The sequence below is a fragment of the Odontomachus brunneus genome, unplaced genomic scaffold (genome assembly GCF_010583005.1).
Source record: "Odontomachus brunneus isolate Ranch 3 - 2012 unplaced genomic scaffold, Obru_v1 Obru_scaffold_050, whole genome shotgun sequence".
NCBI classification, from domain to species: domain Eukaryota; kingdom Metazoa; phylum Arthropoda; class Insecta; order Hymenoptera; family Formicidae; genus Odontomachus; species Odontomachus brunneus.
The window spans coordinates 1287809-1305626 of record NW_022639500.1 but is presented as its reverse complement, the minus strand read 5'-3'; the positions used below and the strand labels follow the sequence as shown (position 1 = coordinate 1305626).

General features: G+C 48.5%; 1 protein-coding gene across 2 annotated transcripts in view; it reads right to left on the bottom strand.

The window, feature by feature from the left end:
• Positions 1-4693, bottom strand: part of LOC116845232 (homeobox protein SIX3) — a 61534-nt gene extending 56841 nt beyond the window's left edge. For both annotated transcript variants that reach the window (XM_032817673.1, XM_032817672.1), the window contains exon 1: positions 2840-4693. In XM_032817673.1, coding sequence (XP_032673564.1) covers positions 2840-3483 — 644 coding nt within the window. In that variant the 5' untranslated portion in view covers positions 3484-4693. The remainder of the gene's footprint in view (positions 1-2839) is intronic.
• Positions 4694-17818: the final 13125 nt, after the last annotated feature.

The following is a 17818-nucleotide window of genomic DNA, read 5'->3' as shown; positions in this document are numbered from 1 at the left end:
AGATCTGGGTCGATCGCGACTTTCCACTTGGGAGAATGGCGGGTGCATACACGTGTGCACGGGTTATCGAAGCATTCATCCTGATTTGCGATCGGAATAACACGCCGATACGGAATAAATTAGCATTTTGATCTACCGGAACGTTGCGTGTCGCTCGCGAGAATCGTTATCGACATCGGGGGACGCGACGCGCGCGTTAAACCCGACGAAAAGCCGAACGTGTCGCTTGACACCTTTCCTTGACGGAGACGAGGGAGAGAACGACACGCATCGCTCTTCGTACGAGAGAAATTAAGGCTCGGTTATGTGTGTGTTCTTCAATCGAAGGTAGATCGCGGGGAGTCTCGCGCGTCGTAAATCATTTCGTCTCCATTTCGTCGCTCTTTGGACATCTTCTCGACTCACCGTTTAAATGTTTTAGCCTCCATCGGGGGAGGATTCTTAGTCTGAAGACATGAGTGCCTTGCACGTAAGAGTCAGCTGATTAATTTTACAGGTCGTTCAGAGCTGCGCGTTCTCCCCTAAAGTGCAATCGGGGGCAATCTCGCACACGCGAGGATTCCGCGCCGCGTGTCGTCGGAATTTTACATCCGCGTCGTTTGACACGCGTTCTGCGCGACTGACGATCGATCGGTGTCGAAGAAATATATCATGTTGGAATTAGAATATATTAGCATGATGAACGACTGCTCGCGCAAGTTTCTAACTGATGCGATTAGTCCTCATTCGCGGAGTATGTTTCCAGTAACTTTGCGGCAATATGTCATGCTTCAATGAGAGGCCAAGGTGTTGCAGGAGTAGGTAGTAAAACACCCGCTTATTGACAACCCCTTTATTCATTGATACTGCAGAAAAGCCTGATTTTTCTTGAGACCAGTGGCATTTATTTAGTCTCAGGCCCGCAACTTATTTCACATGAGATAGTCAGAAATCCAAAATTTTCCCGTCAAATTATAATACATGTGACATTTATAACTGCAACTGCGAGAGTGAGAGACTTTCATTTAACTCTGAATTGAAATCTGAGGCCCGTATTAACAGTCGTTACTTAAAATTTTTTTCAAATGAGATACTCAGATTTGAGTTCAGAATTAAGTGAGAGTTTCTTAGTTGAGTCGCGATTGCAGAGATAATGTTACATGTATCATATAACTGAAAAAACTTGGGTCTAATTCTGAGTGAGAATCTGAGTATCACTAAGACAAACTTCAAGTAACGACTATTAATACAGGTCTGAGTATATCACTTGAGACGATGTTTCAAGTAATAATTATTAATACGGCTTTAGTTGTGAAGTTAATTAATGGGTTTTCTTTTGGAGTCATAAAGCGCGCAGGCAAGAAGTTTAACTGCAATGCTGGTTGCAAGAAAAATTAGATTTCTCTAAAGTGTCAATGACTGGGGGGAATGTCAATAATTTGGATGTTTTAGCCTGTAAAAAATGGTAATTTCGCTCGCGGATTTATCTTGGAGCGCTAATTGTCCGAAAGATGCAGCATATTCAGAGTCACGGGAGAGGAAAAATATTTCCGCGCGATACTCTACTCCTCCTTTGATTTCCTCGCACAAAGACACTGAGAACGAGAGGATCTGAGACTGATTCAAATGCTATTTTAAAGCTATCCTGGAACTTCGGCGCCCGAGTATATCGTCGAACGGAGGGATAGAGAGGAGAGAGAGGGAGTGAGAGAGCTACGTCAAAACACAATTTGAAAGACGTAATTCGAAAATCGTCGTTCGCCCGACGGCAGCGACCCTTCGTCGGACGTCAAAATGAAATTACGCGACCCTCCACACGGGGACCTTGGGGCACGCACAAAGGCTCGTTTGCCGAGGACACAGTACAACAATCTGTCTAAAGGGACCTAAACCACTAATCGTTTCGCGATTAACTTCCATTAAACGCTACTTAATGAACAAAACTTTCCGTCTACGTCGCGACCAACCGCAGACGAATCTTCGCGAGACGCGCGATCCCGTCTGTGTGAATTGAGTTCTTCGATTTATCACGGCCGAGGATCCTTTTCGCGTGGCATTTCGCAAAACGATGCCTCGACGTGCCGCGTTAAGCGCGAATGTGCGATCCTACAAATTATGTACGAGGGAATCGATATGAGAGAGTCGCAGAGAGGGATGCTTCACGATGTGAAATCGATAAACACCGTTCTAATAGTACCCGACACTGTCGCAATTTGTAAATATACACTTTCGACGTCGGTAACCTTCGCAATGCGATGAAGCGGATAATATGTGTGTGTGTATATGTGAAAATGATTCGTGAACGATGTGACACGAGAAATTTCCACAGTAAACATTAGGCCGCGCGTCGAAACATGTTGACCATATGGGTTTGTCGTTTAGCCATAAAAATCTCATGAGAAAACAAGTCTTCCGCAAAAGATCCTATTTCCTTTTTGGGTCAACGGTGCTCGCGATCTCCGCACTCGATATCTGCCGTGCATCGTTTATGATTTATAAGTTTGTTACATCATTTTTATATTATATTTAATTGTCATTTTCATCATGATTTGTTATCTCAGCCACCCTTTCTACATATTTTCTTTACTTTCTCCTAGCGTACGCGTGTGCAACATCTAAACGCACCCCGTCGGAAGTTGCGCGCTGATTCCTTTATTTCGTAAAAAAGGCCATCGCAATTTGAACGAGTCCAACGATTCAGAGTTTGACAAGCTGGACAAGTTGTCGGACGGGCTTGCGACGGAAGCGCGATTTTTGTCATTGAACGATCGCCGACCTCTCTCGGCACTTCGTTCCTTCCGTCTAACGAGATGTTAGACGAGAACAGAAATTGGGGAGTATATACGTTTGCACCACGTACCTGTTCTTCGCTGCAGCGGCACGATCCCTCTGCCTCCTGTTCTTGAACCAATTCCCAACCTGCGTCGGCGTGAGCCCCGTCGCGGAGGCCAGCTCTCTCTTCTTGCCCGGGTTCGGATAGGGATCCTGCAGATACCACTCTCGCAGCAGCGACCTGGTTCTTTCCTTGAAGCAGTGCGTCTTCTGCTCGCCATCCCAGATCGTCCTCGGCAGCGGGAATTTTTTCCGGACGCGGTACTTGTCCACCGGTCCCAGCGGCCTTCCGCGGAGCTTCTCGGCCTCTTGATAGTGCGCTTCCAGCCACATGGCCTGTAGCTTACCGTGCGAGTCCTTGGTAAACTTGTGCCTCTCCAGAATGGCGTAAAGCTCGCGATATTGCCCCGAGTGGAAGGCCACGATGGCACGCGCCCTGAGGACAGCCTCGCTTTGATTCAGTTCTTGGATATTGGGGTGCGCGACCGGTAGGCTCCATAGAAACCTGGCCAGCCTCTCGATGTCACCGCTCTCCTCTAAGGTCTCGCAGACCGTGGCCACTTGGCCGACGGTAAAGGACAACGTCGGTAGTGCGAACACCGGAGCAGGTACAATTGGACCGTTCCCGTTCGGTCCCGCGGTGCTGTTCCCGGCGGGCGCTACGGTGGACATTTTCCTCGAGTCTAGCGATCAGCCGACGGATCCACCGGCCGGATTTCTGTCCCGGTTCTCTCTCGGAGCGTCGATATCACCCGGACGACGGCTTGTCGCGGCTGAGGAGGCGCAGCGCTACGATTTATGCTTGCCCTTGGCTCTTCTCATGATTCGTCGCGATCGCGATTCCTCGTTACGAACGGATGAAACGGTCACTGGAGGATTTTCCACTTCACCATCGACACTACTGGATCCTACGGCTGTCCGAGAGGAATCTGTCGGCTGTTACATAGAGAGACGGTACCGGTGCACGAGTAGGAGAACCTCAACCTTTCATAAAGACCGAACGGTATAGAATCGCTTGGTGGACGACGGCGACTATCTGCTGCTGCGGCAGGTAATAAATTCTGAGAGCCCACATTGGCGTCTATCTTTCTCGAGTCGCGTCACGTCACTGTCTAATTTGGGGGCGACTCCTAACCCGGCTCGCTGGTATCCCGCCGGCTCGTTCTGACTGGAGAACAGCGCAAGGCCACGTCGTGAGAGCTCCTCGGTATGTTCACCGAAAATCGCTAGCGAACCACTGTCAGCCGCGAGTCGTCCGCGCGAACGTCCTCCAGGTCGTCGTTCAGGTAACACCCACTAGGCCAGGCACGCTGACGCTCTGCCACGTCGTGGGGATATCACGCGAGGCCGCTGTTGCTTGGATCGTATCGGATAGCAAACTGGTTTCGTTTACAAGCCGGCATCTCGGCACCGGCCCTACCCAGCATGATACGTTTGTACGCGCCCGTTGCAACCGGGCAGTCTCACGGGTTCTCTAGACCTACCTCTACTTCTCTCTCGCTGCCACCACCACCACCATCTCCACCACCACCACCACCATCATCACCTCTGCCTTCGTCATACGGCGGCCACGGCAGAGGGGCTGAAAGCATGAAAAAGAGACGGAGATAGAAGGTATCGGGGTGCCAATGTAGAGACCACGCCTACGAGGTACACCGGGATTGGCCGGATCCCATCCACGTAGCCATGGTAACATTTCTTCGTCCTTCCGTTAGGCAGTGTAGGGAGCTACGCTTGTGTCGGTTTAATTATCCCTTCCACGTTGTGCTATCCGGTACGGGAACCCCACCTTGAACACTCTACCACCACCATCGGCCAGTACCCGCGACACCTCTCATGCCGCCCCTCCGGCCGGCGGAAAAGGAGTGAGACGAGGAGAGAGAGAGCGATCGATGCACCTGGCAGAATGCGGGACAGAGAAGTTGGTAGCTGCTGCTCTCGCGGTGCTCGGGGTGGGGAAGGGAGAACGGTATGATCCTTCGAGCTGCTGCTGATGCTGCCGCTGCTGCTGCCGTTGCCGCCGCCGTTGCCGCCACCGCCGCCGCCGCCGCCGCCGCCGCCGCCGCCGCCGCTGCTGCTGCTGCTGCTGCTGCTCCTGCTGCCGTGACGCCACTGTTGCTGTTGCTTCTGTTGCTGTGATCTCGCAGCGAACTCTTTTCGACGTAGTTGCACCCGGCACTCGCTGATAGCTGGATAAGATTGATAGGTTGCCAACCGCCGCACTCTCCCTCTCTGCCTCTTTCTCTCAGGCAAAGATGTTTACGTATTTCTCTACTTTTAGTCCGTTCTCCGGGCTACTCGTTCCGAGTTCCTCCTCTTGGTTCCTCTTTGTCACGTTCTCCAGTATCATCGAACTAATGAAGCTCGTAGATCCCTGTTATCGAGGAAGGCGCTCAAGATTCATCTTGTTATATGCGTCTGCATTATTTCATGGGATGAAGTTCATCGATCAAAGAGAATTCTCGCTATTGTTAAGACGCGAGACGGTGATCATCACTAAAATGTAATATCCAGTTTCTGTGGAGCCTTGTGTTCATCACCTAGGGTAGGTCTCATATCTCAGACAGAGCTACGACCAGAGCGAGTATGTCGTGGAATCAAGGAGGACGTGCGACGGCGCCGAAGGCGTCTCCGTTTTATCGAACGCACGACCACCGCGGAAGCTGCAGTCTCGTGATAGATATTCCAATTTTACACTACTTCTCTCTGCCGTTTGCCACGTAGCTCGGCGAGTCTTATTTTAATCTCGAAACCATATACAGTATCAGTGAAATTGGTCCACGAAATGTACACAGAGATGCGCACGAAAAGATTTCAAACGAAGTAATTAAAAAATATGTATGGGTGTATGTATTTAAAAATATTTTTATGAAACAAATAAACGTAGTTAATAATTCTACATACAATGAAGTGAGACAAAACACGATAACACATGATATTTATCGATATGTTTCACACGGATGCGAGATGCTGTTTGCGAACTTTTCATACTTTCGGCATTCGACCTCTCCACGATGTGCACGCTATTCAAGTATACATTTTCACGCGCAATGTTCCGCGCTATTTGACGGATTACCGGTTAAAACATCGAACGCCGTATAATACCGATTGGCGATTTGTGTTTCGACGCGTATAATCGCTCGGTGTTGAACGTCGCTCGTGTATCCCGCTTGCGCGAGCGTCCAGCTAGCGCGACGGTTAAATCTCGATCGATTCGAGTAATGAAAAAGTAAACGCAGTTTCACCGTGGCGGATGATTCCTTCCGATTGCTCTCGTTTACGTTCGCTCGGTGGTCGTTCCATTACACAGGACCGGCAGTGCTAGCAGCCGATTGGCCAGGGCCAAATCGGATTACGGGGTAGAGCGGGATTACGAGTTTTTCGAAAGACACCATCATCCCTGTGCTGCGCGGCCCCGCGGCTCCGGAATTTTCCCGGCACAATCCGCCATCCATCCGTCCACGTCGCATCGATACGCGTACGCGCACATACCAGCACGATATACCGTGTCTTTCTTATCTATCCATTCTTTGAAACTCGGAAAAGCATCGTCATGTGTCAACGACGTCGCACAAACATACGTTTAAGCTATGCTCATCACATCTTTGCGATATTTTATACATTATGATTAACGATTCAGCTAGACTTTTATGATTATCATGACGTGAGACAATCAATGATGACGTAAATTTTTTAGTTCTGTTGATGCAGCAACAGATTTACTAAAAATTATACTTTACATGACGTACCTGACTAGAATATTCCATGGTTTTCTGATCAAGTTGATCCCAATCATATACGAATGACCCATAAGGGATGCAACACTTACAAACCAACTGAAAGAAACTTACTTCCAAACTTGCGTTCATATGTCTGTCTGGAGAAATGTTCAATCGAGTCTTATATTTCTTTGTGATAAGGAGTGATTTGCCTCAATTTTCTCAACGAGAGAAGTCCTTGTGTTTTCTCCCTAGCTCTACTTCCATGCACAACCCGGGACTTTCTGACAGTATCCGCGAAGAACATAGGTAAACAACGCGGAAAGTAGACAATGGCATCCGCGCGGATACCTGCCACGATGAGTGAGCGACCCGTTAAGAAACGGAACGCATTAGATCAGGTAGATAGTCGGCGGGATGCGGTTATTCGTCAACTGGTAGCTTCATTCTGTTCGCACATCGTTCTTGTCACAATAGGACATCGACGCTCGGAATTTTCCCTCATCATCCACCACGATCTTTCTTCTCGCGCTTGTTACTTTAGCGCACGTTAGTCGCAGCTCGCAACATTATCACGAAACATAATATTGGCCAAAAAGTTCGTTCGAATTTTGAAAACTCAGATAATAAATTTTTTAGTTGAATATGATTCTAATCTGATATATATATATATATATATATATAATATTTTGTTCCACAATTGTTTTTCTATCTTTTGGATATAATTTCATAATTTCTCTATTGTAAAAGTCCTGAGTTTTTCGGTGAAGAAGCAATCGAAGTAGTTTTTGAGGCGTTCTAAAGAAGCCAAGCTCATATCATTAAGGAAGTTTTGCAGCGACCGGAATAAGTGGTAATCGGAGAGTATTATGTTAGGTGAATATAATGGGTGAGGCAGGACATCCTAGCAAAACACCAACAATTTTTGCCGGGTCTGCAAAGAAGTGAGGTCTGTCGTGATGGAAAACAACACCCTTCCGATTGACTACTTCTGAACGCTTTTTGCCGATTTCTGCCTTTAATTGATCTAGTTGCGAATGATACTTGCTTGAATTGATGGATTGGTTGTCCGGTAGTAGCTCATAGTATACAATTTCCTCCCAATCCCACCAGATACAAAGCATGATCTTCTTCGGATGCAAGTCGAACTTAAAAAAAAAAGAAATGGGTTATTTTCGTTAGATTATATACAGCAAATTGTCGATGGAAATGCGATCCATGAGATTTGTTTCAATCAAATCATGTGGCAGTCAAACATTGAAGTTCTTCAACATTCCAAGTTTGCTCCAATGTTTTGAGACAATTGATATGCCAATTTTGACATATCACACGAACTAACTTTCTAATAAAAATTATGTCATCTACTGAGAAATCTTCATGGACCTTTCGGACAACCCAATAATTAACGTTCAATAGATTACTTGCAATCGGTGACGAGTGCACACGATTAAAAAGTCTGCGTGCGACGATCGGAATAATAATTATATCGAGGATCTAACAGGATGCACAGTGCGTAAACGTGAAAGCGGTCGGGAGTTACAGCGGCGGCGGCGGCGGCGACGGCGGCGGCGGCGGTGACTCCGGGCGCTTTAATGGTGTCGCGTACCGTCGAGTCTTTAACGATCCCGGGGTGTTCGCCCGGTGCGATTAATAAACGCGCAATGGACAGATACCGAAGGTCGTGCACACGCCTACGGGATACGGACGCGCCGATAATGGATTACGGTCGTGGCGGGATATAATAGAATATCGGGCGCGGAATGGCTCACAGATAAATGTCGCGATAACGACAGGTAGGCCGCGGGTATTACACCGTTCCATCATCCCACCCTCGATTACGCGGATCGATCTATCGCGTGCGACGTCGTGTGTTTGCCGACGCCGGAGGCATCTCCCAGGACAAATGATTCCGTCGCATGGCAGCCATTTTACTTTCTCGCCGCTTTTACGGCCACACCACTGGCGATTCTGTGCCGAGCCCTTTCCCGATTTCTCCCCTACGCGGCCTCCGACCCCTTCGCGGCCGATTTCTTCGTCGCCGTGCGACGGCGGCGGCGGTGGCGGCGGAAGGGTTCGCCGCTGTTCCCTAAGCGGAAACATTTGTCGGTCTTACGACAAGCGAGAGTCTCGTGGGTGGTTATTGTGGCGAGACCGACGGCAGGGCCGGACTGCCTCCATTGAATTCCTCATCTGGCGGCGGCTATTACTTTCCGCGATGAGAACTGTCAGGAGGGAATCGTTACACGGGGTAGATTAATCGCCGCCAGGAAACCGAGGAGTAGAGACGCGGAGCAATGCCTGCGGTGCGAGCGAGCGGGCGCGTTCGCCTTCTATCCACGCGGCTTCGCTATCTGTATGACGCATCCGAGCGATTACGATGTTGCAATGATTACGCGCTGGGATGCTCGATGTCGATGCCATGCGCGCATGCTTTTCGTGATTCTTACTACGTGAGGCCAATTAAACGTTTCTAAATGCGCGACCGCCGACTCCACTGCGATCACATATCGCCAGATCAATGGTTACGTGGCTCTTGAAGCTAAGCATTAGAGTAAAACACCTAATTATAGGCGTTCCCTTAGTCATTGATCTAAAATTTACTTTAAAACCGAATTTTTCTTGGCATTTGTTTACAGTCAAGTCAAGTGAAAAACTCTCCTTTGAAGTCATACACAGTGCGGGCAACAAGTTTAACTGCGCGCGCGCTATGCTGTGCTGAAAAAAATATTTAAAAATTTATTTGTAGCATATAAAGTCCACTTTCGCAAAAATAAATCTTATTTTACGGAATTAGACTTCATTTTACAAAATTTTTTCTTTATATCTCACAAATAAGTTTTTGTTTTTTGCAGCATGATGGCAAGAAAAATCAGGTTTTCCTAGAATGCCAATGACTAAGAAGGATTGGGTCAATGGACTTAGGAGGATAATTGGGCGTTTTATCCAACTGTCGAGTAGCGGTGCCGGGATACTTGTCGAAATCCCCGAAACCAACAACGAAGAAAGAAAAAGAACGTAATGGATTATGAGGCGTGACGTACACTGGATTTGTCCATAAGACGAACCAACTCGACGCGCGTCGAGCAATCACCGCGCTATTTGGACAGTGGCTACTCCTACGGTACTCGCTGATAGAATTATTACGCTAACCCAGTTTCGTCGCGCGAGCGTGGGCTTCGATGCGCTGCGTCACTCGCAGCGACGTTCGTCGACGATCGGTCGACGCGTGTCCTCGACTTCATTTGTGACGTTCCGATTTCATCGTCGATCACCGATCGATACACCGCGCCGTTGATCGCGCCGGAATTATTCATCACGAGTCACAAACAGTTTACGTGACGAATCTGAGAAATCCAAAATTTAGAAAGAAATCTTTATAGATATGCTCATTCAAAAAAGAAAGAAAAATCCGCCGTGGGGAGTCGCGCAATAATTTTAAATCATTACTGAAGAGGTTAAGCTTTCTTCCATAGCTTATTTTTGACACTTGTAGAAATTATTGTCGCACCGGCAACAGATGACCTGCGGGCGCTTCTTCCTGCCGATGTTCTCCGTTGCGTTGCCGTAATTGTCCGTACGTCGACTGGAGTTTGCACGTTGCATGTGATGTAGTGTGCGGTATAATTATAGTTCTTCTGGGGTAATACTGGGTTTCTCTCACCTTCATCGTGTAGGTTACTCAGCTCGAACACCAGGACGAGATGCTACCCTGTGCTCGGGTCGTCGCTCGCTCGCTCACTCACTCGTTCGTTGCGGCGGGAGTCGTTGGCAGGAAGGGGAAGAAACGAGACGTATCGTTGTGGGATAATCCTCTCTTCTGCTCGCGCGGACCATGGGGTGTCCGCGCCTAATATGGCGGCTTTATTATTTAACGTGCGTCTAATGGGGAGTTCCTTGTAGCGTGGACCTCTCGTCGCGACCTCGCGCACATTGTACGGGCTCGTGTGGTTACAGTTAGGCTCTCGCCGGACGAGACCGAGCCGAGCTCTTTATGTTCCGTCGTGCTTTTTTTCACCTCCTTATTCGAGCCGACAGGTTCCCTTTCGCGGCGCGCAACCGCGTATACGCGGTTACATCGACTCGACGATACGTTTCCGCGTCATGTCCCGCCGTTGATTAATGCAGCGAGGATTTCCTCCTCCGCGGCGTTCGTAGGGATTGAGATCCGCGACTCTGCGAAACTGATGCTGACTAATGAAATGAAGCTAAAGCCTTCAAGGCGCAGAAATGCATAGCCCCTGGCTAACTCGGCAAAGTCATTTCCCTCATTTATCCGTGACATTTGTGAAAATTGTCGCACCGATAAGGACATCCTCCTCCGAGTCGCTTGTCTAGTTGAAGATTAGAAAATTCTCACACGCGTCGCGGCTCGCCGCGTCACTTCAAAGGCACCCGGGCACCATGTCGTGGAACAGTCGTCCTGTTATTTTCCCGACGGTCCTTCTCCGCGCGCGCGAGTCGTTGCTTATCCGCAGCGATCTGCCACTGGAACGACGACGACGGCGTTCGTCTAGTCGGACCAACGTTAGGAAGTCTCGGCAGATCTGGCAGTCGAAGTTTGCCAGTCACAGGTGAAGTCAATTTTCGGAAAGCCGCAGCTCCGCCGCACACATAGTGGCGCCGGGGCACAAGCCCCTCGTCGCGTTGTGTTTATAGAGGATCCTCTCGGTAGCCTCAGGATGAAATTTAAGGTCCAAGACGCCGGCAACACACTCGCGATCACGCACACTACAGTGCGTCCGCGAAGAAGGAGCAGGACTAGGGGGACAGGCAGGGATTGCTGGAGTCTTGGGAGAATGGTGGGATGAAGAAAAACCTGGTCGACAGAAAGAAAGAAAGAGAGAGAGGGAGATCGAGGGGACCCACCGAATGACGGGACTCATCTGCGCGATGGCGCCATGGCCATTTGTTTGTTTTACTTTTCTGGGCAGATCCCGGCATCTAACCCGACCGACCCTCCTCCTGCAGAGGAGTAACCGTGGGTTAATGAGGTCGTTAACAAGGGTCCCACTAATTCCGCTATCTTAGTCAGAGGCTGCGGTGAAGGCGTCTCTCCTTTCCCTCCCCCTCGGCGAGATAATATCGCGCCTCGTTGCGGCCACCAGTGATTTCGGAGCACTTTATAGGCACCTCTAGGTGAATATCGAGAGAAAGAGAGAGGGGACGCTGGTGGCAACGGCCGAAATGTCGCCGACCATGCCGGGGGTGGTGCGCGATCGTTCCGTGCGTACGGTCGGACTTCGTTCTGCCGATGTTTGCCTTACAATCATGCTAATGTATGCGCGCCGTGTACCACATCGCCGTGTGTATTAATCTACGCGGCTGAAGCGAATTGTTCGTCCTGCCTCGGCGTTTGTTCGTTCGTTCGTTCGTTCGTTCGTTCATTCGTGTGCACGGACATACGTGTGTCGCGCGAGAGAAACGCAGAAATCGCGCGCGACTAATTTCGTCGATGTCGTCGGGAAGCGCTTTTTGCGCGTCGAGCTCTTTTAACGCGATTAATTCCCTTTGATTCAGCGAGAGATGAAAACGCACCACGGAGATTACACCGTCAACTTTCATTGTGTCCTTAAAAAATTCGATTGCGTTCGTCGATCCGCCACGGGAAAATCTTTCAGCTCGCGCGCGCGCGCGGGCGCTCGTCAGAACGTTAAACGAGCTGACAGAGAAAATACAGTTCGCGTAAAGCGAATTTATTAAAAAATTTCTCCGCGCGCGAGGACCTGTCCGTACGTTCATCTACTACGCACTTTTCCCCGCGGCGGGAAAAATCTCATCGCCCACTTTATATTCAAAATAGAAGAGATTCGTGCCGACAGGCTTTTCCAATGCTTCTCTTTCAGGTATTCCTCGGAAGAGCCTCCTACACGTCGATTAAACGTTCCACATATTTTCCGCCGTTCCCTCTCTTTCCTCCTCGCTTTTCCCTTCCGTTTCTTCGTTTTTCGTATCCTTGTTTCGTCTCTCCGCCGTCGGCTGATCCTACCCTCGTGTCTACCTCGTATCTCATTTTGACTCACACATTTTTCTCCCCGTTTCCTCTATTCCGTCCTCTTCCCCGTTTCCGTCCGCCGTGACACTCCCGATCTCTGTCGCTTGTCGCATCGCTCCCTCTTTCGTTCTTCGTCGTTCTGTCCCGTCCATCCTGCACTCCTCTCTTGTTCTCCGTCGACATCTCATTATTATTTTTCACACGGTTTCCCACGCGTGCCGTCGTTCGGACGACCGATAAAATTTCCCGCGATATTGTGTTTGGCATTATCGCAATCATGAACGCGTACACACGGCCGGCCTCTCGCACCACCGCGCGCGCGCGAACTTCCGGGGTTGCGCGCCCGTACGCGCTATTCCGAATTTATATCGCGCTTTTAACAGCCGACGCCTCCGCCGTAATTTCGTGGCAAAGCTGGCACCGACCAAAACGCCGCAGCAACGACCCGCTTTTGCCGGCCCGGCCGCCGCGACATTTGTAATGTTGAATTTTCGCCCCAAAATACGCGGGAAGAATGCGCCGTGATGCGGGGGCGATAATTCCACGAGCCGTTGGCGATTTTGTGAAGCCCGCGGGAAATTTGCAGTCGGCGGTGCGCCCGTGCATAAGATACGTAATCACGCAAGCAAATGGGCGTGAGATGTATCGATAATTTCAGTTATTTTGCTTGCATTATGAATTTATCGCCGAGTATTTCTTTTTTTTTTCGGATTACATTCGTGTTTGCGAGAGGCGGCGCCGAGCGAGATTACAGGCAGCTTTCTGGAGATTGTGAATATTGGTAAACGAAGGGCCGAGAGAGAAAGACGGGCACGTTCGTTAAACGCGCACGAAAAGTTCTAATTTGATATTTACGACACACAGGTATAACGAGTAAAACGTTAGAGCGAGAGAGAGAGGGAGAGAGAGGCGAAACACGCCTTTCTCTCTCTCTCTCTCTCTCTCTCTAACGTTTCCCATGAATGAAGTCTATTGTCGCGCGTGTATTTTCGTGCGCTATCTGCGTGGTAGCGCAAAAAAGTCACACCCGCGACTAAATGCACTCGTGACCGTTCTATTCCTGCTGTCTTCGGGGGTGGCGCTCGTCAATCTGCAGCATGTCAAGTTGCCGACTGCAACGGCGCCACGAAGAAGAAAACGATGAAGAAGCGCAGGAAGTGCCCGGGAACTCGATATCGCCCCGGGCAAATACGTTTCCCCGAGCTGTTTGTTATGTTACATCTTAGCCCAGGCGAATGGGTGGCCTTTTAAAACGCCTCGTTGTCACTTAGAACGTCGTGCAGCGCGCCTTCTTTTTTTTTCACTCGAAAGCGGGGAAGACTTATCGGTGAAAATTTGCGCGTCGCGTTTCCTTTGCTCTTCCTCTTTCATCTCGTCTCATGGGGTAGGTTCCTCATCCTCGATCGATTTCATATGGCGTAAATTTTTTTTTTTATTTTTTGATACGAATACATGCATTCAAGTTGCACGTTATTATCACCTCAGATTGACAAGGAAAGATGCGTACAGAAAAACGTCATTTTAGTGCTAAGAAAAACGACTACTCAGTTTACTTTCCTTTCTTTAATAAGTAATGGTTATTACTTAAAACAAGAACTTCAAGAATATCTTTTTGGTCTTGAAATATACTTATCACAAATTTGAGAAATGCTCATTATCATGTATTCTAAAAAAGAATATATTTTCCTTACTAAAATATTATGAAACCTTATCGAAGAAAAAAAGCAGGTTTGACTCTATGTATAATAAGCAAACCGAATTTTGGTTTTAATTTAATATTTTTGACGTTAAGGTTACCAGGACTCAGAATGTATTTTGAATTAAGAGTACGACGGTATAGCCCCATTTTGCGACATTCGAAATCTTACATATCTTTGAGCCTTTTTGTCCCAAATGACAAGGCACATCACTTTGATACTTATATATCTACTCACCAATTACTACAATTTTATAAAAAAATAATTTAAGATTTCGAATGCCATGAAATGGAACCAAAAGCTTACGAGATCTTGGCCGTTCTTATGGTAAACTTATGATATATTTATATACACTTATGAAATACTTAAAATAAGCAACGTTCATTTCAATGCAGCATGCACTTTTCTGTTGCAGAAGCGTAAAGTATCGATTTCCAACGTCACTTACCTGGGAGAGTTGAAGCGTTACGTTGAAGCGATATTTTTCATTTGTCCCGTCGGGATTAGCGTCGTACCTGCGGGATCGCGGTGGCACCGGAAGAACCCGCAAAATAGGTCGACAGAGCCCGTTCGACAGATAACGCGAGCGTGGAACGTGCCGCGTCCGGCGATGGACGAGATCAGCCTCCTCGGCGAGAGGTTCCTGCCAGTCACGGGAGTTAGGGAGTTAGCCGACGAGTATTTTAAAGAAGCGTATTTCGACCATTTACCATTGTACTCGGCCCCAGGGCCGAATGGACGCGCTCTCAGCGGGGCGAGGAAGCGACGAGATCGAAGGATCGAGGTATTGATCCTAAGCGGCTTGGCCCACGGGAGCTCCATCGTCCTTTGTGCCTGTGAACAGTTATTCCCCGCGCCAGTAAGTTCACACCTTGGCATAATCGGCGTGTCCCGACGAGCGGGATACATTTGGCAACTATTACCGGCGACATTCACACCCCGCGGCATAGCCTCTTTCTATCTCTCTTTCACCCCGTAGACGACCTTCCGCCGATACATTCGCGGGATATACGCGTGACAATCGCGAGAACGATCGAATCGTTGAATGCGCGCCCTGCGAACGGTAAGACGGCGAGATCCTCGCGCTTTGCTCCACTTTTCATGTCTCGTCTTACATTGCTAATCTGACAAGAACCGCCCAAAGCGACTGATCATCTTTTATTATTGCTATAATTATTAATAATAAGTTTTCTGATATCGTCGGAGTAAATTTTGCAACAAGCCCTGATAAAATTGCACGCGACGACGCATTTGTATTGAGTTGCGTAAGAAGTAATCTGGAATTTCTCATGTAAAACGATTACATTTTCATGTTGTTATAATTTTACGAAACAATGTACTCAAAGAATGGTAAAAGATCATAGATCTCAAAAATATGCAAGCATTGTTTCGTAAAATTATGACGATAGAAGAGTGTGATCGTTTCGTTTTATCTGAAAAATTCGAAATTACTCAAAGAAAACACCACCCAATAGACATCTCATTCCGCGGTAGCGAATTACCGCGTTACGCGTGTAATAGTACCGTCGCGGCTGATTTGCCATTTAAATCCTCGTCCCGGCTGACGTGAGAGGAACTTGTCGAACTCTTACGCGCGAAAAAGCCGCTTGCTTTTCTTGCGGTCTCGCGCACGCACGCACGCACGCACGCATGCACATTAACGCGTATATGTTAGCGCAGCTTGTACGAGGGGAGGGTTCCATAATATAAGTTCATCGCGGGCGCGCTGATGCGTACGTAATCCCGTGGTGCTTACCGATAGCATCACCAGGGTTTTATTTTCATTATTCATTTGTTCGGCCTCTCCCCATAGACGGGCCTCGGGAAGCTTACACGTATAACCCCATGTTTCTACGCTGGTTTAATCAGATAAAACCCTGCCGGTGAAAATCGGCGGCGCTCTCCTCTCCGCGGCATGCGGCTGTTTCCGAGCGACGCGAGGCGACGCGACGCGCGAAACGCGCGTACGAATGCACGCATTTGGCAATATGGCCCGACGCGTCGCGAGAACAGATGTACATACTCCGATTACCGCCGCATTTCTAACTCCCGATTAATAAATCCGACAGTCGCTTATAGATTCTATTAGTATTCGAATGAATTGATAACAAGTGGATTGATAATGGTAAGTAATGCCGGAAACGTCAGTTGCATATACGGAAAAAGGAGATCACTCACTGAAAACGTACTTACGATACGTCCTGACGATCGCACATCGCTATTTCGGCACTCTCGACACTTGTTTGCGCGCGAGACTCGCAGTTTCGGCGGACAAAAAACGTAAAACACGGAGCAATGTCGATCGAAGTGTTAATGACAGCTGCTCGGCGCAAAAGGCTCGAAGATGGCCGTGTAGCTTATAACATATGCTGAGAGAGGCGCGCAATGACATAAACGATGTCGCGTACGCTCTCACAAAAGCGCCCTCTGGACACTCAGTCCCGCGGCTACGTCGCGAATCGATAGATCGATAGATCGACCACAAATGTTCGACTACCCACATTCGAATCTAACTACTTGTTTTTCATGGGATCATGTTCAATTGTAGCCGATAGTTCTTGGTGCGTTCGCGGCGGCACAAATTTATCGTGTGATTGTCACATATTCACGACATTCGAATTCAAGAGCAAGATCGTCGCCCTTTCGAGGTTGAGGAAGGCATGGTCTTCGATTTATCCAAAGTAAGATCATCCGCGGGACTGAGTGAACGTAACTAACTTATGGTAATATAGTAGGAATTACGTCTTTCTGGATTGTGTAGTGAGCTAACGTGTGACACGGCGCTGATTATATATTAATATTTGAAGAAAATAGGAAGAATAGGAAGAAAGAGGGTAGTGTCAAATAGCCGCAAATATCATCGGGAAAGGCTAAGACACCATCAAAGTTAAAAAAAAATAGTAGGAATCTAGTGTTATCACGATGACTCGCCCCACATCGTAAAGGGATTTAGTTAATGACAACCAAGACGGACGCGTTACAGACATCAAATATGAAACTCATTAGAATTTAGCCTTATTCGTGCACGGAGTTATCTCGCGTGTTTAGCGTACCGCAACGTATCCGCGATTATTATACGTGCGAAATAGAGCTCTCTCGTGACCGACAGTTTTATCCGCTGATTACGCTAATTGAATACTCGCAGGCACGCTGAATTATGCGGCGACTTTGCGGCAACGTTACGTTGCAACTTACATCGGGCTGTGTGTTTGCGCGTGCGAAAGTCACGTTTTCGCGCGGCCGTAGTGCGTAGGCCGCGCCGTGTTTTTCCGCGTACGCGCGCGCGGGACTTCATCAAATTCTTTAATTAGCAAGTGAAGGATGATGTAGGAAGCGTGAGAGTCGCCGCCCGGAAGGGCGGAGAAGGAGCGGTGGAGAAATAAGAGGAACGTAATTAAGGGATTAGCTTGGTTAATGCAGACGCTGGCTTAACGAATCGTAATATAGAGGGCCGTTACAAAAATATGTCTCGCCGAGCGCCGGAGCTAAGTCAGTCGGCCGCGCTTGATTAACGAAGCGCATGCCTCGGGAAATTTTTCTGTTGTTCGGGAGGGAACTTACGTTCGCACATGCAAAAAGGCAACACGTGCACGCGGCGT